The following is a 25743-nucleotide window of genomic DNA, read 5'->3' on the forward strand; positions in this document are numbered from 1 at the left end:
GCTGTGTCTCCCCATAGCAGGTCCAAAGCTGGCTTTGTTTGAGAACAAACGGGTTATCTGCCCTTCTGTGTGTCAGAGTTGAGATCCTGTTCAGGGCTGTGTTCACTGTATGCAGGATGTTAGCCTTCAGCAGGAGTGGATTTTTTCAATAGAAATTATTTTAGTTGCTCAAAGTGTGAAAAATGCTTTCTTTGTATTGTGTTTTTAAAGATCCTTTTCCCACAGTATAATCTTTGTGCCTGTTCCTCTTGTCTCCTGTGAGATGTTTCAGTTCAAGCATCATGGTTAACTCAAAGAGCATTCATCCTACGAACAACATGAAGAATGCTCTGATTACCCTCTTGCCTGTATCTGTGGGATTAGACCATGAACTCTTAGCTGAAAACACCCCTGGCAGGTTGCTCGTACTCACAGTCCTGCTGGCCCAAGCAGAATTGCTTACATTAGTAAAAATGTCAATGTGAACTTGCAGTGCTACTTAGCAAAGTCATCGGCACAGTGGTCATAGAAGAGTATTACTGGAGTAGCTTTCTGATGCTTCTTTGTGCTTTTATTATTTCCATTTGTCATAGCCTTAGTGCCTCTCACTTCTGGGTTTGCTTTTAGTGGGAGCTTTGTTTCTCTGTTACGATACATTTGAGAAGTCACTGTTTTTTCTCCCAGAACTTAAACGGGAGAGAGATTTTTCATTTGTTGGGGAACAGATCTGAAATCCAAGCTAATCAGACTAATCCGATAAAATAGCCTTTAGACTGAATCTAATACCAATCTACTGCTCTGTAAAAAAGCATATATAAACAGTATTTATTGTCTGTATCTACAAGAGGAAAAAGAAAAAAAAAAAGCCTACATGTAGGATGGCTGCAATCAGTTACTACAGCAGCAAAGCATTTCCCAAGAACAAAGAACATGATAATCACAGTCCGGTACGTTAATCTAGACCTTCTAATAAATGTACATGCACAAACCCAGCCTCTCCGAGAAAGGAGAGATTGAGCTGAAAAACATCCTGGAAACCTGGAGGATTTTTAAGGTGAATAGAGGGAGAGAAGAGAAAAATGTGCTGTAATGAAAGATGGCTTTGGAGGATGCGTGTATGTGCAAGGAGCCTGAGGCAGGAAGTGGAGGGTAGAAAATTCAACGTTTTTAAACACTGACAAATCACCTGCATATGCTTAATGGTCTGACAGCATCTCCTCACTGGCTGCATCAACATTAGGGTTATTCATCACTTCTATAACATCATAGCATTAGGTAACACTCGCACCCTTCCTATCAATACCCATTTCTGCCTGCCTGGTGAGCTGAAGAACAGCTTCCTACAATTACTTCAGCAGGGAAGCACATAAACGAGCACGTCGTGCTCTGCTTCAGCTTACGTGATTTATGTCTCCGAACCACTTTCATGTTTGTCTGCCACAACCATTTTGAGCTTCAGTTGTTGATTTCAGAAACTGCTATTCTGCTATCCATCATCAAAGGTTTCGGCAAAGGTTTCTTCTGATCAAAATATTTGTATTCACAATAGTCTCTTAGTGAGACTTCCCGGTGTCTCTTTTGATGTAGTTTAGGAATGGCTGGAAGTAATAAAACATATACAAATGGAGAGTTTTTCATAAGGATAGAATTTGTTTTGAGAAGCAGTAGTATCTTTACCATTTATTACTGGGAATCAGCTACACCATCACATTTGTTGGGAGACAGCCATATACAGCTGGGTTTTTGGAGAGCTGTTTTATAAGAAGCATCATTCATCACTGATCTACTGAGAGGCCTTGATGCTGCCAAAACTGATGGTAAGCCATCAGCAGTGAAACTGAAATAAGAATTTAGAGGCATCTTTTGTGTTTGTATTTCTTCATATTTACATGTTTTATGTGTAGGTCTTGTTGATAGTTTTGTTGGTGATGGTAGTTACATTGGTCATTCACATGATTTGCCATGGATGATAGCCCTCCCTGTTCCAAAATACTATTTGGTACTTATGCTGTTAAGCTGTTTGAAAATACTTCATGTATAAAGCGATGAGATGTTGTTGTTGACTAAATAATGTGTGGGAAGATTATGATCTGGGGGTGGGGTCCATTTGCAAATAACAGAGACCAGATCCTCCTGCTCAAAATACAGAGATTTTGGCCTTTAACAGGCTACACGCATGATGATGATAAGTCATTTAGAAATGCGTTCTGATTTGACCATGCTTATGAGTTTTCTTGTTTTGGCTAAGTATATTTCTCTATCTGAATTTTCCTGAGGGAAACATTTTAAGCAGAGTTTAAATTAAACTATAGCATTCACTGTTTGTAAGAATGAACATTGTATACCCGATCATAGAAACTACACTTTATGCTAGAGTGCAAGTATCAAAGAGGACTTTGGCATAACGAGCACAGGATCCTATGCAAATATTCATAGTGGAAAAGGAATTAATCCCTTCGCCGAGGGCCAGCACAAATCTTTCAATGGCACATAAGCCTGCTTTTGAGGGAGCAGGTGCTTAGCAAACCCTGAGGATTCAGATTTCAAAACAATCTGTACTCAGAGTTGACTCATGCAAATATCTTAAAAAACAAATTTTCATATTCTTCTTCTCTCATTAATTTGCTATAAATTCTATATACTGTGAATTTAGCTGTAACTTACATGGCATGCAAAAATTCTGTACAAACAGAAATTCTGTATGATCATCTCAGTCTGGAGCAGGACAATATCAGCCTTAAGTTGGGATAGAACAAAGCTGTAATTGACGGTTGGCCAGGTCTCCTTGCCAAGCTGCTCATTTTGATCATTCATAGCAAGAGACCCTTATTTTGTAAAAATCCTTTTGTTGAAGACAGCAGACAGGTTCTATTCTGTCCTCCGAGAGGGTGGCGTGGTGCCAGTGTCAGCAGCCAGCAATCCAAAGTGTTGTGTTTAATCACAAGATTAATTTTTCCTTTTATTGGTTTTTCCTTTCAGCATCACAAAGCATGACATGTTGTAAAACAGTAACACTAGTTGAACAAGGGTTGGCTAGCATCACCGAGCCCCCTGGCTATGTTGATAGCAAAAATGAACATTTGGCTTGATGTGCAGCCAGTAGAGACTCCCAGGAAACCAAACTGGGAAAACACACTTGTCAATGAATGGGCCATGTGCCTGGTGAAGAGGAAGCAAGATGCACCTGGGTATAAGAGCTGCAGTGGAGCTCAGATTCTTTGTTTCTTACAAGTTTCAAACAATAACAGTTTCAATAGCATGTCAGATACCCGAGTTTTCAAGCTATAAATCCGATCCATTAGCGGTCTGTGGTTAAGTTAGATTCTGATTATTTTAGCCTTGGACTGGCCATGTGCAAGTTAGCTTCCAAAAGGAGATGGCAGTAAGTTAAGATCAACTTAAAGATTTGTACTGATTCTACTGAACACTATGACTGCAAGAGGTTGTGGTTTATACTGAATCATGTAAATGACTTTTTTTTTTCCAGAAGGATGATGCTAGATTCAGAACTTTTTTTGTCCTCACAATGTGCAGCAGTGAGCCCGTGAGCATCCGCAGTGTGCTATGCCATTATGCGGAAATCTGATCTTAGGTAGGAGAGCCGATGGTGGAGAAAAAGGCAGGCTTAGTCTGTTTCCTCCTGTAATGTCAGCAAAGAACCATGTTCATTCATCGTCATTCTGGGAGTGGAAAGTATAGCAGAGTTTGGTGGGGGTGCAAGAACTGGTAAGTACCTGCTTGGCAAAGTAGGGTATGAGAGCCTTCAGAGCCCTCTATTTAGAAGATTATTAAATATATTGAAACTTAGATGTACTCCCCTCTTTCTACCATCTCTATTGTAAACGATGAATTTTATGCTCTTTAAGGTCAGTGCTGCTAAAGGAAGATGACAGAACCTTACTGTATGTACAGGAAGATAAGTGTACCCTCAGGGCAGCGTTTCTTTAAACTGAGATTTGTTTGTGGATTTGAATAGTTTTACTGATATCTTCACCTTAAAGGCACAGATTTGTGTGCTGTTTTTAGCCAAAGTTGCATTTTATCAGTTTGTCACAGACAATAGGTAGGGCAAGCAACAATCAGTTAATCTACTCTATGAATAATGTAGTTGCTAAAGCATCAAGGACCGTTGCATGGCACAGTCCGATGCTGGTGCTAGTTTGTGAAGGCTGGATTCCCATGAAAACAAAGGTTTCAGATTGCTGTCTTGATTTGCAGTTGGTTTCAATGCCCATTTTACAGGAGCTGCTTCTCTTGAGACTTGCCTCTGCTAAAGGTCCTTCTGCAAAGAAACTGTCCCGTGACTGATGCTCTTGTGGAAAGATTTCAGTAACTCAAAAGTAAAATCCATGAGTGGTTCTCGTGCACTATGGTGCCTCTATTGAGTATCACTTTTTTAAATAGACACCATATGGCAGCTCTTGAGGAAGCAGCCTAATTTCATGTTTCAAGGATTAAATTTTTAAGCCATTCCTCAACTCCTGCCTGTTCTCTCAAGGAGCTAAAACCTGGTGGGGGGGATTAGGTACGGTTGTGCATTTACGTAAATATAAAGTGTTGAATGGAGATTGCAGAAGGAAACTGCAAGCAAACAGCTGTCTTTGCAAACTTAGTATTTATAGCATAGTTAAAATGCCTTATTGTTTAGAGCATTATTTGCCTTGGGCATTGGCTTAGACAGTCACGTTGGCTTGGCCAGTCGCGTTGGCCGAAAAGAATTTCCTAACTCCCTTTTCCACACAAGACAAGATTAAGTAGATAACAGCAACAATTGGCTGTTTTGATCTGGCCTTGACATATGTTCCAAGCATCTACTTCAGCGTCCGACTGAATTCTTTTTCTCTTCCATGGCCGCTGTGCTCTCCTCCTACTTTACCATCACTGCCACTTATGCCCCATTGGGGGCTTCTTTCTGAGCTTTCTTTCTGGTCAAAAGTGAACAATTTCAAAAGATTCCTGTTCAATAGTGTGTAAATTCTTTATGTACAGGGAGTGTTCCTGACACATCAATAGTATGCAAAGCCTTTTGGAGTTAAAGGAAAGCTCCATTGAAGGAAATAAGTTCAAAGAGAAGTTACACGATATGCATGAAGAAGCTTTAGTCTTCTTGGTAGCCAAGAGCCCAAAAAAGTTGTTATGATGGGTGGGGATGGTAATGAAAGCTGGAGACACTGAACGACAGAATATTCCTTTGGAGAGCTTTCCCTGAAATGTCACTGGCTGTTCCCACGCGCCATCCCACCGTCTGCTGGGAGAAGACTTCTGATCAGCAATGTAAGTGTGTGCCATAAGTTCCCTGCGTCTTGCCAGGCCCCCAGGCAGCTCTAATCAAACCTTGTTTGACATGCTTCCTTGGTTTCTGAACAGAATTTATCAGCTGCCATGGAGCAGTGATATCAGTAGTTCAGCTCTTGACTCAATTGGATGTTGTAGGAAAAGCTGTAAAAGTCCTGCTTCTTCCTTTCCTTGTGCTGCTCTGCAGATGGGGCCATCTGGTACAGGGCAATGTCGGTGACAGTGCTACTGGCCATCTTCTCTAGAAAGCAAAGATCAGAGGCTGCTTTCTTCCCTTTTGACCAGGGGCAGGGCTGGCTCCAGCTGGTGCTTAATTTGGCAGTGCTGGCAGGTGGTTTGCTGGTTCTCTGCGTGTGGTGCTACAGTCCTGGTCGTGCCACGTCTTCGTGCAGAAGGAAGGAATGCTCTCGTGCAGGAAAAAAATCCCACATTTCAAAGCCCACCTTGTAAGCAATTTTACTTAAACGTAGATTCAAAGCAGACCTGGAGCCTGGCACAAGGGGGTTGCAGCTATTGGTGCAAAAGCTTTGGAGGTGTGGGATTTACAGCCACATTAAGACAGAGAATAACTGGGAGCACCTGGAAGCTGAGCAAGTATCTCCAGTTACACCACTGTCTTCTCGCTGAGCTGTGCTGGTGAGAGATGAGGTAACAGTAAATGATTTCAATACCGACAGCATTTCTTTATGGTTATTTAGTTGATGCATTGTCAGGATCTCACAGCAAGCGCTGCAGGCACGACTGCTTGCACTGGTTTGAACAACGATGTTTCAATGCACAGTCCACCTGGTGATGGAGAATTAGGGTGGATCATGAAGAATCTTTCACAGAGCAGAAGGTGCAGAGCAGTTTACTAGAAAAGTCGCTTCAGTGATTGAAATTAGAATATTTAACTGAACTGGCTAAATAGCCTGCTGGACGCGAATTGCAGATTTGCACTGATGTGGTAGATTAGTGTTAGTCTTGGCTACGCTAATGCAATTTTTCTAATTTCTGCAGTTAATTATGCAATACTAGCTGGCAGCATCCACCTGTAAGGTTGTATCTGGTCTCTGCAGAAAGGAGATGTTTGAGGAGCAAAACATTTCAAGGTGACTGTCACAGTCTTGCCTCCCCTTGCGAGCAGTACACAGGATACAGGAAAGTTTTTTTAGCACTAAAGACAAATAAGCAGTGATAACTGATTGACTAAAATGTGACAGTATGGAAACCGAAAATTGAGGGGAAGGTAGAGTAGCACATTATTGCAGTGCTTTTGTTTGCCTTTCACTGAATATACAGAAAATGCTGCCATAAAAAACAAATGTAAAACATGCCTTTTCTATTTACTAGAAAAAGGACTTTGTGCCTATTGAAAAATTCAGAAATTTCCAAAACTCAGAAGTTGCCAGAGAAATAATGAGCAAATGAATGTGTCTCTTCTGAAAACACTTTCTGATCCAGGGGATGCAGTTCTTATTTTGCCTCTTTGCCTTTGCCAACTTTTGTGCAGCCGTGCTGCAGTTAGAATAGATGTCAAGTCAGATGCAACTGTTTGTAGTATTGTTTGCACACAAAGCAAGGTGTGGTGTTAGAAGTAGCTTTCAACACAAAGGCAAATGACAGGCAATAGAATTCACTAACAAAAAATACGTGGTTTGTTGGTTTGTTTAGCCTACAACTTCACTAGTTTAAAAATAAATAAATACTTGAACAAACAAATAGAGGGTCTAGAACAAATCTTTATCAGTCTGCAAATGAACTTGATTCAGTCACTGATTCCTAAACTTTTAGATCAGGTCACAACTGGTGGGCTCAGGCTCGCCTAGGCCCCACTAGCACAGCAGGGCCACATGGGACTGGCACTTTCACCATTTACCAGGGCTCTGCGAGACAGCTGCAGATCGTTTACTCTGCCTCCTGAGTCACAGTTTAGGAACCCTTAATCCAAAACGAATGCTGTAAATCGGCCCCTGTGGACCTGGCGAAGTCAACCGAGCTGAAGATGGATGGGAAATTACAGCAATTTGCAAGAGAGATGTTTCGGAGTGGCTCTGCCTTTCGTGATCTGTACTCCTAACTCGGGGAGGGGGAGCTGGACATTTATTTCACTGTGTTGCAGACGACAGCTCGGAGCCTGTGTGCAGTTTTTTTGCTGGAGCTCTCCCGAACGCAGCGTGGTGTGTGTGCAGCACGGGGTGGAGGAAAAACAAGTCACGAATCCTCTAGCCCGTCACCACGGGCTTGCTTCCTGTTTGAAGGGAGCTGAGCACTTTAAGTTCTTTTCTTTGTCGCTGGCTGTGCTGTTGTAAATGAGCAATACAAGATTATATGTAATTTGAACGATTCAACGCCTGTGTGTTTGTGAAGGCGAGCGCTTGGAGTTGAGTTGAACACGTAGGAGACAAGAGCCTGGTAGAAAGCGGATCTGTTCTTCCTTGCCTGCTCCTCCGCTCTCCTGCCAGGGCAGCTGTTCGGCCAGAAGTGCACACCCAGCCTGACTTTTAAGAAGGGTGCAGCTTTGTTGAAATGGTTTAACTGCACAAATGCTGTGCTGTCCCCTCACCCCTTTGTGCTCCCTTACAGGGAGGAAGGAGCCAGGTTCGGGGAGGCTCTGGTGGGAGCACTCACTCTGGACAGACTTCTTGCTTTTTTTTGATCTGTTACAGTGCTCTGGAATCACTTTAACCCTTTCCTTGTCTGCTGGCACAAATTGCGAATAATTTTTTTAAAACTCCAATTTATGGCTGGCTTCTGCTCTCTTGACATCTGTTGCTGTTCAGAATGAGGATACATTTTCTTGCTGGCTGTGCTCACTGTATCTTTAGCATAACGATATCATTATCTCAAACCTTTTCCTTTTTTTTTTTTTTTTCTTTTCTCTAAGACCTTGACGAACTCAAGACACGGTTATGTGAATTCAACAGAAGCAGGGACTACTAATGGAGCTGCTGCATAACCGTTACTACAGAGTCAGGGCAGATACATTTTCTCATCTTGTGCAGCTAACACAAGAAACATGGAGCTTTTGCTTTTTTTTTTAATAAACTTTTGAAGGAGGGCTATTTTCTGTATAGCATTTCAAGCACTGAGTTTTGCAACTCAGAAATACTAACAAGTCTCAAGTATCTTCTAACTCAGTGAAGATGATTGTTTTTGTTCTTGGCTGGAAGGGACCTCTCTAAACCGCAGCCTCCAGATGTCCCAGGGACTGTGGTCTGCCTTGAGCCTTGGGGAGGGAGAAGAGGGAAAATGAACCCACTTCATGCCTCGAAGAGTAAATACAGAGTTAAAGTGCCTGCAAAGGCAGCACTCGGTTTGGGGAGAAAAGGGAGAATCCAAACAACTTTTGTTTAATTACAAAAATCAAAGTAAGCACTATGAAAAGTAAACAGACTTGTTAACTTGTCAATTGCTTGCTCGATCAGGTATTGTGAAAGAATTAAAACCCTGCTGATAACCGTGTTTAATGTTGAGCAGTAAATGTTGAAGAGCTGATAAATGCATGTGTCACTTGTGCCTGAGGAACAAACAGTATAAAAGGCTCTTTTCCTAACTGCAGCTTACAGAAACAAGCCTGTAAGTGTGCCAGAAAATTAAGCATAAACAGCACAAGTGAGAGCTCAGGGAGGGCTGCTATGGCAAAATATGAGGAAAGAGGATGGTCCCCACTCAGCATCTGTGTCTGTGCCTGACCTGCAGCAGTGTAAATCTCTTGATTCAAGGAATTACTGGCCTGGTGTTAATAGTAACTGATTTTAGCCATTTCTGTAAATCTGTGTTATCCTAGTTGGTGAACTTCTCTTGAGACAGGCTGTAACACTTTCCAGTTAATTTTTATTGACATACTTTTGTATGCTTTTGAAAGCAAAACTCCCCAACACTGCTGGGGGAGGGCAGTTAATGTGAAAGGCGAGATGTGCACCGGGTCTAAAATGTCTGAATTGTGGAATCGATAGGCAAACTGGTGAAAACCATAACCCTTGCCCAGGTTACTTACTCATACTCATAACTGCTAGACTCTGCTTCCTCAGGTAAATAAAAAATAGACTTTTTTTACTCCACTGAGTGAAAAATATTTTTGTACGATTCAAATGTGCATACTGGAATTGACACGTGAATTTTTATTTTTTTGTCTGAAAAATAAATTGCTTTTCTCATTTACCAAAGGGTACTTTGGGGATATAGCATCCCAGAACATGGTTCGTTTTCACTGTGTTGCCCTTTGGAGTCAGGTACAGTATACAACATTTGGAGAAGTTATGAGTTTTCTAATAAGTTTTCTTGAGAATATGAATTGTGTATCTCTGTGCTTGGATTTTCCAGTAGTCATGTTAAAAAAAAAAAGGAAAAAAAATCCCTAACAAAAATTTTTACGGTAACATATGAGAACAGGAAAACTGTGCTATGTAATAAATTCGTAAAACAGCTTCAGGAAAGGACTGTAGCTACTGGGATACTCATTTTTCCCCCCCTCTTCAAATCAAAGGAGATAAAAGCACAGCTCTACCCGTGCAAGCTTTGCTTATATCTCTGTGGCTGTTCTGTGATCTGCAGCTCCATGCTTCTCGTGGCCATTATGGTAGACTCTGTCTGCTGTTGAAGAGGAATGTAAAAGGAATTAAGGTATCCCAGAGCTGTAGACATTTTCTGGTGTAAGCCAAAATGCTTGTGGCATACGATTCTCAGGAAATACTGGAGGGAGGAAGAGGAGAAGGAATAAGGGGTTCATTCAGAAAATCTCTAACAGTAAATTATTTCCATTCCAGTGTGTTAGCTGTTTAGCAAGAAGAAAATGTTCATATCTTTCTGAAAAGCAAGATGATGTATCCTACTCTTTAAATTAAATCAAGGGCAAAGAAACCAATGGATGAACTTCAGCAAAGTTCAGGAGCAAGAAGGTATTTTAAAAGTACACATACAAATGCTAACTATTGCTATTGGAAGTGATAGAAGAACTCCACAGACAAAACATCCCATAGTTCAGATCTGTATCCAAACCTCTTGCTTGACAGTTTGGCCTGGAAATTTTTCAACAGTTAAATCATAAGATGCTTGACGCTTCTCATTCTGGTCCCAGCTGGGAGTCTGGAAAGCATAATGCTGAAGCTGAATATTCACTTTGATTCTTGGAAATAGGAATAAATTTAATCTCTTTTTTTTTTTTCCTTCTGAATTGGTTTGCCTGTTGCATATTGTTTGCAGATGGTGACACATATGCCATTTCCATAGTCTTCTATTTTGGTATAGGAGCTGCTAATTGCCCCATTTTGACTCCGGAGTGTATTAAGCTTTGTTAACGCATATCAGGTAATTGTAAACCTGGCTTATGTTACTGAATTATGGCAAGAGATTTGGAAGATTTTTAATGCATGAGGTCGCAGGTCCACAGCATAATTGCACCTTTTCTGATAATTTTGTGGTTCTTTCAAATCAACATCCCCCCAAATCACAAAACCACAGGCTGTTAGTGAAAGCTGAGACATTAATATGAAAAACGCCAGAGCAGCTACCCAATGTCCACTGCAGTATGTGAGCAAGCTACTCCTCTGTCTTTGGAAAGCAGTGGGTTTTGGGGTAGAGCAAATAATACACAACTAAAGCAATGATGTGTCCCTGCCGTTATTTCACCTCCACGGCTGCCACTGCGATCCCCACCTTGTTGCACTTCCGAATCCGTTAGCAAGACACAAATCTGTATACCAGGTTGAATCCCATTTCCCTGTCTCTGCAATTAAGATTATATTGTCTCTCAGGATGTTTTCTAAGCAACATAATTTTGTTTTCTGTCAACCTGAATTGAATACCTGTGCGCCAAACCAAATATTGGAAGATTCCCTTTATATTTTGCCCAAGCTGACAGAAACATTTAAACCTAAGACGTTGATGCTGTGTTTCATCGTTTCAATAAAAAAGACGGTTAGTATGACAGTCACCATGTATTTTAGTTTTTTATTGCTCCCCAAAAGCATTTTTGTTTATGGTAGGTGCTGTAATAAGATTTTACCTGCAGGAGAAGCTGCCACCAGAAGGCAGCCCTAAAGCTGTTAGGCGGCGAGCAGGGACAGTGCAGTTGTTGCTGTGCAGGCAGGGGAGGCTTGGGATTTGGGCTCGGCTTGTGCCGCTAAAATTGGAAACACTTAATGTAAGCTGGGGGGGCACAGTTGTTTAATAGCTTGAGGAGACTCTGCCTGTGCCTCTACCTTAGTGGCTTTTTGTGGTTTCTGTTGAGAGTGCGTGGGGACAGCTGTGAGTCTCCTGCGTACAGCAGCAGCAGTACCGTGCTCTTCTGCTGCACGAGGGCATGGATTTTGCTGCTCAGCCTTTTAATCCGCCACAGGATGATGGGGCGGCGAAAAGATAAAATAGAGCCTGAAAGTTATTTGGTGATTTTTTTGGGAGACTCAAGGAAGGGGGAACAGCACCATATAGAGAAAGAGAAGACATTTCTAATGTAGAGGTGCAGAAAAAGCCTGTTCAGGCACTGCTGCTGTGTGCAGGTCTCCCTTCCCAAAACTAGGAAGTAAAATGAAGATGATGATGTTACAGGGGAAGGGTGAATATAATGAGAACAAGCTAAAGTTTGATGTTTCTTCATTTTGTGAATGCAAATGGAAGAATGCATTTAATTTTGTAACATTTCCAGTGTGCTGAGCAACGTTGTTTTGTTTTATTACTGATATTGAACCCTTGGTTTTGTTTTGAACTGCATGCATCTCTTGCTTTCAATAGTCTTACACATTTGCTTGCTGGCTTGTGTGTCCCGCTACCCTCTGCTGGAAGGAACGAGGATTTTTCAGCTGTGTCCTAGTGCCCCGAAAGAGTCCCAGCCTGCAGCAGAAATGGGCTGTGAACTGGCTTTGAGAAGCCCAGTTCTGCCCTGCTGCTGCCTGCTGGCATCCGTCCTGCAGAGCCAAGACCAGGTGTATAAAACATTGCTTAGTGTCAGGATGGTGCGGGGCTGGGTGAGGTCGTGCACATGGGGGCTGGGATAGCCGGGTGCTGAGCTAGATGACTTGTCCTCTTCTGTTTTGTTACCTTGGCCCCAGTGGTGAGGTCTGTGGATCGCAGGATTAAGCTGTTGCCAAAACAGACTGAGTCACTGATGAGTCCTCTGATGTCCTGGCTGGAAAGGTGGCTGGCACCAGCTGGTGGCTTGGGAAGGGGTAAAACATCCTAAAGCAGGTAGACACAGGGGGGTGTTCTCCCCAAGGGTAGAGTTTCTTTGATAGGCTAAAATATGAAGGTTGTATTTCATTTTTATTGTCTTCTTAGCTAAAGAAATTTAGATTTTTTTTTCTTAAAATCTTCATATATTAAAGCCTCCTTATACCAACCATGCAAATACTCTTTTTCAGCATCGTGAGAATAAAATACATAATTGTCATGCTCCCAGTTCAGGTTGCCATAAAACTCCTTTGGGAGGATATTCCAGAGGGAAATTAAAGATGAGATTCTAAGAGAGGCTTTTGTTTTATTATTATATGTTTGCTCCCATACTTGACGTAGGAGAATGTTTACCCTGTCTGCCCTATCTTCTGTATCTGTTTGCAGTAGAGATACATCTATCTCTTTGTTCTGTTCATCTCTTCTGTAAAATATCAAGTCCCTAATCTTTCTGGTCCATGTAGGGAACCTTTCAATACCTACAGTAATTTTGCTGCATGTGTCTAGAAATCCTCAAACGAGAGCTCAGGCTAGGACTGGCTTCCTTCCCTGCACCAGCAAGCTCTTGTACAGATAAAAGAACTTGCAGAGCAGCTCTGAAGCATGTTGTTCAGGCCATGGATAGGTATTGTTTCCAGATTTCAAAGGCAATACATGATCCAGACAAGTCTGCAAGAACCTCTGGTCTTAATTAGTTGTAGATTTCCTGAACAGCTCTCTCAAGTCATGGAAGAAGTGTAACTGCTATTACCAGCCTCACAGGATTTTCCTTCCCCTCGTACGTACAAGACTCTCTGATAGCCCCAGCACTGCAACGAGCAGCTGGCAGATTTGTCAGGGCTGGCTGGATACCAGGGCGCATTCCCTCCTCAAGCACCTGGAAGGCAGCAGGGATGTCAGACCTTGCCTGCAGCTGGACGGGCCTTTGCACCCTTCTGTCTGAGGCCATGCATCATCCCTGGCAGGGCTCTCTGGAGTCTGGCATGTGTGTCAGAGGGAGAAGGTCCTCTTATAAAATACTCCCTGCTAGGAATCGCTACCCCTGCAGCTCTGCAGCTCTTCTCAGTGCAGAGGCAACTTGCCCTCTGATGCAAACCAGTAAAAGGTATCCTGACCCTCAGGCTGTCTGGGATTAAGCTCAGACACCTGGGCTGTCTCTGCTGGTGTCCCCTGCTTTTCTTCTTTTCCCCATGTATTGAAAAGCATGTTACGTTACCCAATTCTCAGCTAATCCACTGAGGACGTGATAACACAGTCCATAGAGTTATATTAAACATATCTTGTGCATATTGGCTCACTGTTAATTAAGTGCCACATGCTTTTATCTAATAGGTGCTGTCTTTGAGTTAAATAATTTTCTCCACTAGCTGTAAAGGGATGATGGCTCTTGTGAAATTTAATTTCTTTCTACTGAAGCTCATATGACAAAGGGACATCTAAAAAGTCAAATAAATTTTTCAACAAGGGTAATGTATACTGTATCTTTTCCCTGATGTCACCTCTCCTCTCTTAATATTTCTCTACCTGTTACTCTCTCATCACGGCATACTTATAATGAAGTACCTCGCTTCCACTACACCAGTCTCATGAATTCAAACACTGAACGTGTCCTGGATGTGTTCTCCCGGTACGTGAGCAGGGAATGCTGTGAGCAAAGTCTGCACAAGTCCTCCTCTGCCTCTAGCTGGGGTCCCCCTAAATGTGTTGGAATTAAGGTTCTGATAACTTACTTTAAAAACTGACTCTGCAGCCCACTTTAGATTTCTGCATCGCTGGTAGATTCATGCATGTTGACAAGAATAAAGGCAATGCGGAAAACCCCAGAGAACAACTCTGAGTCAGGGAGGAGCCACCCTGTGCCTTTTTTCCATTACAGCAACAAGGGATCTGACAAGTGCAATTTCATCTATCCTGCAAAAAGTTGTGTCAGTTTGCTGAGAGGTCGGGAAGATCATGAGGGTCACTAGTTGTGTAAAACCCAAATAAACTGTGTTCTTCATTACTCACAGAAATGACGCTGGGGTGGACTCAGGATGAGGGCCTGGCTCTTTTTAGCACTGCCATAGCATGTGTGGCGTCACTTTAATAATTCTGCTGTTTACAAATTAGAAACACAAGTTTGCATTCCACATAGCATCTTTGAAAACACTCAGAAAAACTCAGCTTGTATAGCATGTGCGACCCTTTCAGATATTAGAAAGCATCTTTCAACCTTGCTGGACACCATGCTGGGCAGCTGGGCTGTGGTTACTGCTGGAAACGGTGCACACGGGAGCACAGCCTGCAGGCAGTGCAGCCACATGCACTGAGGACTCAGCTGTGTTCTGAGTTATTGGTTCATACAGCATCTTCTGGAGGTAATTCTCCAATTTCCCATTTAGCAAGGTTTCTGTGGCTTGATAATTCCCGTATGTGAATTTTGGAACGGGCTGGAAGTCATTCAGCTGTTGCAGTACAGAGATGCTGGTGGCTAGCCATATCCAGACAGAACTGCCCAGGAATGTTACTGGGCAGCAGTCCCTTCTTTTTCTAACCGAGTGGATTTAAAACCGTTTCAGCGTGACGGGACAACCAGTGCATCTCCTGCTGCGGTGATTCTGCAGTGACTCCCCCCTGTCCTCTTCTGCCGTGACCCAAAGGCCACCCATACACTCAGGTCTCCATTAGTAGCTGGAAAAAGCAGGGGTTGTTTCCAGCTGCTCAGCATGGTACTGATAAAAGGTTGGTGTGTGTCTGGGAAGCCTCTATTACAGTCATCCTTGCATCTTCCAGCTTGTGTGGTATTTTAGGCTTTGCAAATGTGGAGCTGAGAAAGCAACCCAGGAGTTAAGGGGGCTTGTCTCTGTAAGCCATGCTTGGAGTCCACTCTGATTTGCCCATGCACTGGCAATTGGCTCCTTTCCATGATGTACCAGAGACTTTACGGCTGCTCAGGGTGATTTTGTTTGCAACCCGATAGATGCTTGAAGTGCCACGAAGACCTACTGTCGCATTTTGATGTGAACATTAGCCTTCTCTTAATATAAAAGTGCTATTGTGTACTCTGAAATCCAGCCTATACATCCCCTAGAATCAGTGCTCAATGGATAACTTCAATTTGAGGTGTAAATAAAAAGCTGGGCATTTCAAGCAATGCTTATGCTGTTGTAAGTGTATTACTTTACAAGTACATCAAAACAAAAATTCTGCCCTGGGCTTTCACTATGTCAGTAACTGCTAACCAGCTCCAGGTAGGTCCTTAATTCACTCACAATGATGCAAATTTCAGATCAGTGTGTGAAGAAGGATTTGCTGTTTTGATCTGGTTTTGTGAATCGGCCCAGCCACTGCCTGCCCGAGCACTGCTGCGCTGAGCAGCTGAATGCAGCTCCCAGCAGAAGCCTGTCGGCTGCTTTTGGGGGGGCTGTACCAGGTGTCTGGTGAGCATGGCTGCAGAGCACGCGTGTTGGATCCAGCACAACGCAGGCCTGACTGCTCACTGGGCACTTGTAAAGTCACGTTGGATGTGTAGCTCATAAGAATATGTCTTACCCAGTGGCTGCAGGGTCGGTCTGTGCCTGTGCAATAGGCCTGGGATGAGCGGATGACTTCTGAACTCAAGGATGTTGATGGGTACAGTTATCCCCATGGTCATCTCGCTCGGTTATTGGTATTGTCACTCCTATTCCATGTTTCTCCCACATCAGTTCACGTGACAATAGCGTCTTTTCTCGGATATTTGGGGACTGCTTAAAAAGGGAGGAAGGCCACGTGCTCCAGAGCTGTCAAGCAGCTTTGTGAAAAGGGGAGAGTATGTTTTACTTCGGGGATGATGTATAGCCCAGATAAGACTTTTCACCAAGGACTATTATATCTCAAGTTGACTTTTTAATTGATTTAGCTCTTCTGATCTATACTTTGCCAGACATGAACCACTAGCCTTTGGACTGAGTCCAGGGTGTAATGGAAAGTTCACTGAAACCCCATCAGCTTTTGCTAAACCTGAGTGAATTTCAGCCCAGCACATTTCTTATGAATAATTAAACACAGTTAAGCAGGTGATGGATTTGAACCTCTGGCGCTAGTGTTCAGCTATATTTCATAAGGAATGGTCTCATGAAATTCATGGGGTTTTTTATGCTCTTTTCTCCTTTTTTTTTGGCCCCTTGTGATGGATAACTGTATCTGGCAACCCAGGGTGGATATTTTTGTATCTCCCACTCATTACCAGCATGAGCTGCTCCATGTGGCACTCGGCTCTCATCAGTCTCTGTTTTTCAGTGGTACATTCTCCAGTATTTACTTCTCCTCTTCCCATTTTTATGTAACGTTTGGAGTTGTTATCCTTTACTTTAATACCACTTTCTATCAGTACAACTGCTGTAGTCACAGTGAGGGTGTAGTGCTATGGCAACAATATATTAGCTGCAGTCTTGCCAATGAGTAAGACGCGGTGCAGAAATTAGATGATTTATCGAAATCACAAGTGGCAGAACTGAGCAAATGACCTGGCTATCCTGATATCCCAAGCCTTCTGCTGTTTTCCCAGGACCTGCCATTCTCTTTCATGTTGCTTATGACACTCAGATCCATCCTCCCCTGACAGGCTCCAGCGATGCCTTTCTAAACCTACTGATGACTTAGCACCTTGGAAAATATTTTTAGCTGTACAATAATCTCCCAGCTATCTTAGGCAGTGAACAAAAATGGAAAATGAGAGGTGTTTTTTTTCCTCTGTTACTATTCCACAAAGGTACTTTTCTGTGATTTCAGGGTAGGAGGGAGCACATAAATGGAAAAATCCCTCCCAGAGTGGGCTGTGTGAGGAATGTGTTAGATTTCCACTGCTAAAGGCTGAAAGCTTGTCTGTTCTGCGCCCTGTGTTGCAGACGGGGCTCTGCACGCCTGAGCTCCGGCGGTCACCCCTCAGGGTGCTGTCTTGCACCTTCTCTGTCCTACATACATGGGTGGAGTGGGCCCTAAGGCACTGTACTCACATCTTATTCTGAATTCTTCTAAAATTTGGGTATTTGGAATGAGTCAGTTGATTGCCCTTATGTTTATGGTCCATGTGGTCCAGTGCTGGGTTAAGCACTGGGGGGACTTTCGCCTGTCTGTACCCACGATGTGCCATTGCAGCCAGCCAGATCTGTGGGCCCTTTCAGGGAAGGGCAGCTTGTAGGCAGCCCGGGATGCTTGGTCCAGCTCCCAGGGTTGCTGGATATCAGAGATGTTAGAACATCCTTGGTCAGATGTGGTGATGATTCCTTACACAGCATGGCAATCCCTTACACAGATTTCACAGGACACAAATCAGTGTGTGGTTGTAGCAGTCAGGGTTTGGCTAGAAGCTCCTGGAGAGGTATCAAACAAGGACAGGCTGCTGCAGAGTTAAGGACACAGTTTGAAAGTTTTCAGTGATATTAGTGCCAGCGCTTAGACAAATTATGTTTGCTTGTTGGCCCCTCTTATCTAATGAGTCTCTACTTCACTGGGCTGCTTCTACTTGGATGCACAGAATCAGCTGTTTGATATTACTCTTGTAGCCACCCTAACGGTGTAAGAAGGTGATTCAAGTTAAGAGGTGCTTCATTTTCCATGTTATAAACCCATGGATTGTGATTTGTGAGGAAATTGTTTTCTTGCATACCAGCCATCTGTTTGAGTCCGAGGGGAAGGATGTGTGGGAATCTCAGATCAGTTATTAGGTGCAGTTGAGCAGTCAAGCGGGCAATCCTTGGGGTCTTCTCATTAGATTTGAGTAAGTATCCAACGTTTGGGTGCCTGTCTGTACTCTTGATGTTCCCATGCCTTCTCTGTCCCCCTGCACAAGCAGATTTTACCATCTTTCTGTTAGAAAGAGAAGGGTTGTAGGCTCCTGCTCCATGTTCTGCTCTTTATCTCTGGCCTCCGAGCACCCAGCACCCCGAGAGAGCCCCATGTGTGCATGTACCTGCTTGTTGTGCTCCAGGCAGAGCATACAACGGACCTCACTCACCAGGTACGTCACAGACATGCCGTCACACAGCAGCCCACCAGCACGAGCGGTGTGCCTCACCCCTGCCCGCTTTGGGACAGGTGCTGGGGGCCTGGTGCTGGGCTCGCAGGAGGCAAATGCCGGGGCCAGCAGCCTTGCCCTAGGAGAAGCACTTGGAGATTTGCAAAATCAAAGGCGATCCCTTCTCTGTGGTGGAGTGGGGAAGACGGTCTGTGAGTAGTTTGTGTCTCATTTGGAACCAGGGTGGAGGGGGAAAGCAGATGGCTTTCAGTCGCTCTGCAAGCCAGTGTCAGAGCCAAGACTAAAACATGATTCTTAAAATCCCAGGCTCCATCCACTATGTCCTAATGCTTCTCTAAGCATGTGTAAGGTTTTAATGAGAAAAAAAAACAAACAACAACCTTAATTTGGAGCAGGATTCAAGAAAAATGTCCCATTCAATTACTTAATTATGGCTGAACTGTAATTATAAGACACAAACATGTCTTGCTACAAAGCACCAAGCAAAAAAAGCAGAAAGGATTATTTGTTGTTTAATTTAGCGGAGGAAGGCAGTTGATGATGCATAAGTCAGTCTGACACCTAGCAAGTTTTGTGATCTTATTTGTTAATCTTTTCAACTTTCCATTTTATTAGGATAGGGTTTCAAAAGCAAATAGGATAAATGAGATTAAATCTGCCACCCTGAATTACTCTCCTCTGAGTTACGAGCAGAATCACTCTGTGTCAAAGAAGTATAATTATGAGGAAAATGCTGCCTGTGTAATTGTGTGCTTCGTTCAGAAGAATTCGAGATCCATAATTATCTCTAGCATGCCATGGTGGCGTGTGCTGGCTCTTAATTTCTGCAGTAAACAAAACCATTGAAAGTTCCTCTCCGGGGTAGTTACTGAAGTAGCATGGCTGGCACCCACAGCAGCTGCAATATTATCCCTCAGGTCTCCTGGTTCGTGTGAGAGATCTAAATTAACTTGAAAGAGAGAAGCGATCATACAGTTACTTTTAGAAGAGAAATGCTAGCGCAGTTACCTTGAACTTAAATGTTCAAAATGCACACAAAGGGCGCGGCTTTCTCAGGCAACAATTAAGCTGTAATAGAAAGGTCCTGAGTTAGGACTTGGTGGTTTCGCTCCTGGATGTCAGTGCATATCAGAAGTTTTGGAGTTTAGTTTTTGTCTCAGAAAAATCTGGCGCTGGTGCTCCACTAGGGGTTTGTACAGTGCTCTTGACTCTACTAAATTTAGCCCTATAAAATTTGTGATAGACTTCATGCTGTGTGATTTCACGGTGAGAGGAGTTGATGACACAAAGACCACAGCCTCTTGAAATTTTGGGTTCCCCAAGCAAAGAAAGTTTTGAATCCATGTGTTGTTTATCTGGATTCATAACACCTTCTGTTAGGAGAAGCATCTGAAAAGTTCAGCCAGATTTGTCCTCAGAGATGAGTGGTGCTGGAAGCAGATCTCCTGGAGTTCCTGGAAATAAACAGAGTAAACAGAATCTCACTGTAGGGCCTGCTTGGGCATTTCTAATGCTTCCTCTTCAAAGCAGAGAGTGCAGGGGGTCAGAAGCCAGATTTTTGCACAATGGGTTAGTAATAAAACAACCTGTCAGACTCGGATTAGAATTTCTGTTGCTTTGCCTAAAATTCCGTGTGCTTTAAGGGAGAGGGATAAGGAGGGAGGATGCATCATGGTTTGTGGATCCTAGCAGCAATTTTATTTTCTTTTTCAGACCCTTTTCCAGTTATGAGTCAGGACTTGATCTCAGATGTTTTTATTGGTCAGTCTAGTTTACAAATGAGGCCTCTTTTATCCATCTAAAATTTTATGTAATATCTGATGCTGCATAAAGATTCTGAGAAATAAAAATGGAAGGATGGTGAACAGACCTTCTGGCTAATATGTACAATGACTCAGTCTGTCCTTCATTCCAACTTCCGTGAAGTATTTTCAGATACACTATTTACCCATTAAATGAGCTGTTTAGTTTAGCTTATGGCTAAAGTTTTTCCTAGTATTTGACGTGTTTGTTGGGAACATGACAAAGTAAATCACGAATGAGAACATTAACAAATGCTTACATTAATCATCTGAGACAGTTTCTCTCACATAGTCTTGCTCTGAGTAAGGAGTTATCTGTAATAAAGGGTTATCTGTAAGAAAGAGTTTCCTGTCCCTTTATTTGCCAACTTACTTGACTTTACTGCCAAGGAAATCTCTCCTCCATGCTTGACAAGCAGTGGGTAACTTCATAATCTTTCTCTGTGTAGGCAATTTCTTCATGGGAAGAAATGAAGTCAGTCATGCCCATGCTGAATATAATTTTACTATAATTTAAAGGGAGGAGCCTTTCCCTGGGTAGAATTTATTCTATAACTGCTTATTTCAGGATTTCTTTTCCTTTCCTCCAACGGAGCTGGCAGGAACCATTGTTAAGAGACGGACCCACAGCTTGCTTGGCATGGTCACCACAGCACATTTTATGGCAAGAAAGGAACTGCTTTTCTTTAGCTCTCAGTCATCATCAGCTGCTTCAAGGAAAACTGAGCACTGCAGCGAGTTGGTATCACCTTGCTGAAGGCTGAAATTCCACCTCCTGGGGACACGAAAGGTTGCAGGGCAACTCACAGAGCCCAACTGTCTCCAGCCGGGTCTGTCTGAGCTAATCCATCACCTTTGTCTGCCACAAGGCTCGCTCCTGTACCCCAGCTCCATGAGCATCTGGATCAGATCCCAAATGCAAAAGAAACACAGAGATTCTGCCCTCCTCCACAGAGCTCTCAATCCTTTCCTGTTCTCCTAGTAAGTGTTAATTTCCAGGCCCTTTCCCTGCTTGCCCCTCTAAAGGCCAGTCCCAAGAAACCCCATGCTTCTGCTCCCTCTCTGTGGGCTGTAGCAAAGCATCCATACTCAAGTGGGAAGGGTTAGTTTTTCCTTCTCCCCTAGTCAGCCTCAAGGTTTGGCCCCAGCCACAGACATGTCTTGGCTCTCCAGTTCATTCACTCTGGGTAGGATTTTTCCATCTTTTACTCACTCCAGTCCAGACCGAATGAAACACACACCAGTAAAGGTCCTTTTCAAAGCAGTTTGCAGCAGTGCAATGTTAAAAGCCTAGCTGCAAAGAGGAGGAGAGTGCAAAATAATCTCTTCCTGCCTGCTCACAAAGAAATGGGAGGAGAAAATGTGGTGCCCTTTTAATGCTGGCCACAAGAGCGTTTTTAACAGTGTCTCTTCAAGGTCAGTAACACCATTCTCAGCTGTTGAAAACAGCACATCTGTAGCACAAACAGTGCCAATTAGATTTGGGAAAAGGTTGGGTATTTTTTTTTTATTTTTTTTTTTTATCTCCGCAGCCTGGCAGACAACCAGATGCAACTGCACATGTAATTCAGGCAAAATGTGATCCAGAATATGTGGGCTGATGTTTGATTTATGCTAACGGCAGCAAGGTGTTGCCGTGGAATGGCGTCCGCACAGCAGCAAAGTAGGGTCGCTGGCTGTCAAGGCAGGAAGAAATCTAAAGAGCTCCTCAGTCAGGGGTCTTACTTTTGTCAGAGAGATTCTTTGTCCCATATTTTTCCTTATTTATATCTGCAAGATTAATAAGATTAATTGGATTTTCCCCCTCAGCTACTCTGTAGCACCAAACCTCTTTATGCAGAACAGAGAAGTAAATTTGGTCTAGTGTTTAGAGATAAGCTTTAGAGAGGCTGTAAATGGCTAGTGAATAAACACTGCTTTTCAGTGGATAAAGTTGCCTGTAGGATAAGCTTTCTTCTATCTTGGTCCTGCCTTCCTCTGCTGGTGGGAAGTGTTCTTTGCAGCTAGATCAATAGTCCTATAACAACAGGCCTTTCTACATTGTCTTTCCTGAGTCTCCTAGTTTTTCTCCTTTACTTTCTGTTCCTCTCAGATACGTATGCTGGGTGTGCAGCAAGCCTTTCCAGCATTTCTGAAAGGTGCTCACATGGCAGATGCCATCCACTTTCTTTTTGGCCTTCTTAGATTCTGCTGACACTTGCAGAGCCCATGCTTGGTCTGACCAAACTTTCTGCTGGGGAGAGGTTTTGAAGTGTTGGTTGTGAGCATTATTTAAAGTTGAAAACCACTTGGGAAGGTGCTGGGGGAAGCAAGTGTGCTTCCCTTTGTACCTGCTGGGGAGATCAATGGTTTAAGAATCCTATTCTGCTTTATGCCAGTGAGGGTTGAAAATAACACCAACTGTAACAAGCCTATATACACAATAAACAGAAATGCAACAATAGGATGCAGCTTTCACACAGAGAAGCAAAATGCCAGGTTGCAAATAAAGCAATAGGGTTGCAAAGTCCTACAAGCCACGTGAGCAATTGTTGCTTTCTGTGCTATGGAATAAAGCGTCCTTATAAAGGGTGGCTGCAGTGTACTTTAAATCACTGAAACTGGCTCTATTGAAATTTCTGTTGTTAAATTGCAAATTCAGCCTTGCTGAATGGCTGGTGGGGAGGTGATGAGACTGCTTTTCTCTGTGATGATGGTGAATGGGAAGAAACTACTTGATACAGCCAAAAGAGCCCTTACCTATAATTTTTCTCCTCCACAGGTGCCCCTGGCTGACAAAAGCCATCTCACCAGCCATCCCAGTGTACAATGGGCTCGTGTTCTTGTTTGTACTGGCAAACTTCAGCATGGCAACTTTCATGGACCCTGGAGTTTTTCCACGAGGTAAGAGAAAATGGGACTGGTGGGTGGTCCTCCTTTTTTTTTTTTTCTCTGGTAATCTTTCTTGTTTATGTATTTACTTATTTTTTACACTGAACTGGCAGTAGAGTCGGGATGGTAGTGAAGTGCTGGATACCCTCATCTGAGCTGAGAGGTGTCAGTTATCCTTGCACTTGCTCAGGCTGGCAGTTGAGGGCACAAGGCTGCGTAGCATGGTTCTCCTTTGAGTAGCTCTCCTGACTGATGTGATTGCAATTGCCATCCCCTGTGTCATGCTGGCACATTGGATTTAAGTTACTGTCTTCACAATAGGAAGTTGAGCATGGTGGAAGGGAGAGGCTGATCTTTCTGAAAGAGCTTCATCAAAGCAGACCTTCCTTCCAAAAAGCCTTAAAATAAATGCATAAGCATTGAATGCTAAAAAAGATAATGATTAAGGCTTGCCTTAGAGCATCTAAAACATATACATTTAGAAAGATATGCCAGCTTAAATTAGTACTGATGCACAACTGATTAAATAGGATAAAGATCATTCAACTCTTATAATAGGAACCACAGTGTAGCTACCTCTTTTAACACATCCTAATGAGAGAATTATCACCTCATTTTATCTGTCTTCCAATAATTATTCACATGCAGTTTGCAGCAGAGACTGCTCTAGGCAGTCTTGCTAAACCAGTGGATCTCTGCTCTCTTCAAGCTGTTCTTACCCACCTCTACTGAGTGAATTCAATACCTGTTTTGAATTGCTATTGTACCTGACAAGAACAAGGTACCTGTCCTGCTGGCTTCTCTGAATAGTGGGTGCCAGGTTCCTCCAGGTAGCAGGGTCTAATGATGAGCATCTCTCTGTCATTCCTTTCAGCTGAAGCTTTTGAACCCCTGATCAAGTGTTGCAGCACTCCAGTTAAGGAAATAATTGTGTGTAAAGGCAATATTCAGTCATTTGTACGGGATTATATGACGCAGTGTTTAGCTGCCTAAAGTTACATATAGGTGATAGAGAGATTTTCAAAAGAGCTGAAACATAGAGCTTTTACCGAGATTTCCAAAATAGCTGAAGCACATAGAGCTTTTACCTGGCTTCCTGCACTTTTCCGTTCCTCCATCTCATCAGAGACAACAGTGGTTGAATATGCTGTGGGTGTGAGGTTATTGAACGCATCCATGCTTTTTGCCTTCGGTAGGGGAAGAGCTAGAACAGCGTTGTTCAGTTTTGAAAGTCACAGTCTGGGAATCTAATATTGTGCGATGTAGTTCCCTCAAAGTGGAGGCTGCTGCTGGGCACTTACTGTGCTCTAAGAGTGATCAGTACCAAGCATATCGTGAATTCACACCTTCCTTTACACTTCTCTAACTTCTTGCAAATAAGCTCTTTATTTGGCCTCTGCATTTAAAGGAGAAAAGGACAGGGAGATCAAATGGAAACTTGGAAACATTCTCATCACCTTTCTTCCCTTACCAGCTGCTTTAACAAAACGGAGTCAGGAGCAAAGCAGGAAGAGGGGGAGTTTCCTACAGCTTGCCTTTCTTCCATCCTTTTCTCTTCATTTGTGGCCTTGGCCATTTCTCTCTATGCAGTGTATGTTTGTACTTGGTCTGGAGGAGGTTGGGAATGAGGGAAGTGGGGAAAAGGCAAGAAAAGGAATGGGAGTCATCGTTGAAGAAAGTGATGAAGTAAGAGTGTAAATGTGTGAAGGAAGCAATCTGATAAGGAAAAAAAAAAGATGGAAAAGACTATAAATACTAGAGCTGGGAAGAAAGGGGAGCAGATGTTATTTCAGATCGCAAGTGTACATGCTAAAAAAGCTATCACCACCCCACACCACCCACAGAGCTGCCAACCCAAAGAATTCAAAAATTGTAGGAGTGATTTAAAATGAATATACAATGGATCTCTTTGCTTTCTGTTCTTGAAATTGCAGATTTAGTCTTCTTAATTTTCAAGCTTTTTAGCACATTTCTGATGGTTGCAAATTTACTTCAAAAACAAAACAAGAATAAAGCAATACAAAAGCAGAGAGTCTTTTGAAATCACATGATTCCTTTAAGAAAGCTGCCAAAAATCATAAGATATGTTATGTAAACAGGAGATTTGGCTGCCTTGTGTCAGTGGATAAGAGTACGAGAGTCTGTATAGTAAGATAGTGTCTTCTACCAATGTATTCTTCTGCTCAGATGACTGAAGGCTGGTGATAAAGACATATCTAGCTGTATCCCATGAGCTTACAGGTTCTCTGGCAAAGAGAATTTGGGGCATAGATGAGAAGTAAACCCAGCTTTTTCTTGTATTGTTGAAAAGGGCCAGAATTAAACTCACAGTTCCATTACTCCTTTTTTGAATCATTTTGTAATTTGCTGTCTCTCTGAATGATCCTGTTATGAATCAGGATTGGCTCTGTGCAAGTGAGTTGCCAGTAACACGCTAAAATGAATGACAAGAAAGGGAAGTATTAAGTCATTGAAATTGGGGCCTCCCTGACAAATCTGATTTACAGTCTAGATTGATAATGGCAATGTGTGTTTCTGGCTAATTACAGATACCAACCACAAACTGTCTTCCAGTGCTTTTTATGTGAATCTATTTTATAAAAACTCTTCAAGTGTGTGTCAGTTCTGCAAGTTCAATGTATTTATGTAGGT

At 42.9% G+C, this 25743-nt stretch overlaps 1 protein-coding gene across 5 annotated transcripts in view; it reads left to right on the plus strand.

Moving 5' to 3' along the window:
- ZDHHC8 (zinc finger DHHC-type palmitoyltransferase 8) overlaps nucleotides 1–25743 on the plus strand; it is a 118111-nt gene that overhangs the window by 62595 nt on the left and 29773 nt on the right. For 3 of the 5 annotated variants that reach the window (XR_004780312.2, XM_035556984.2, XM_035556986.2), the window contains exon 2: nucleotides 22982–23103. Coding sequence is in view for 4 of the 5 variants with exons in the window: in XM_035556984.2 (XP_035412877.1) it covers nucleotides 22982–23103 (122 nt within the window). In the remaining variant the exon portion in view is untranslated. Of the gene's footprint in view, nucleotides 1–10104; nucleotides 10155–21180; nucleotides 21202–22981; nucleotides 23104–25743 lie in introns of those variants that run through there. The other 2 variants (XM_035556985.2, XM_035556987.2) reach the window with 2 other exon arrangements.

The sequence above is a fragment of the Cygnus atratus genome, chromosome 17 (genome assembly GCF_013377495.2).
Source record: "Cygnus atratus isolate AKBS03 ecotype Queensland, Australia chromosome 17, CAtr_DNAZoo_HiC_assembly, whole genome shotgun sequence".
Classification (NCBI taxonomy): domain Eukaryota; kingdom Metazoa; phylum Chordata; class Aves; order Anseriformes; family Anatidae; genus Cygnus; species Cygnus atratus.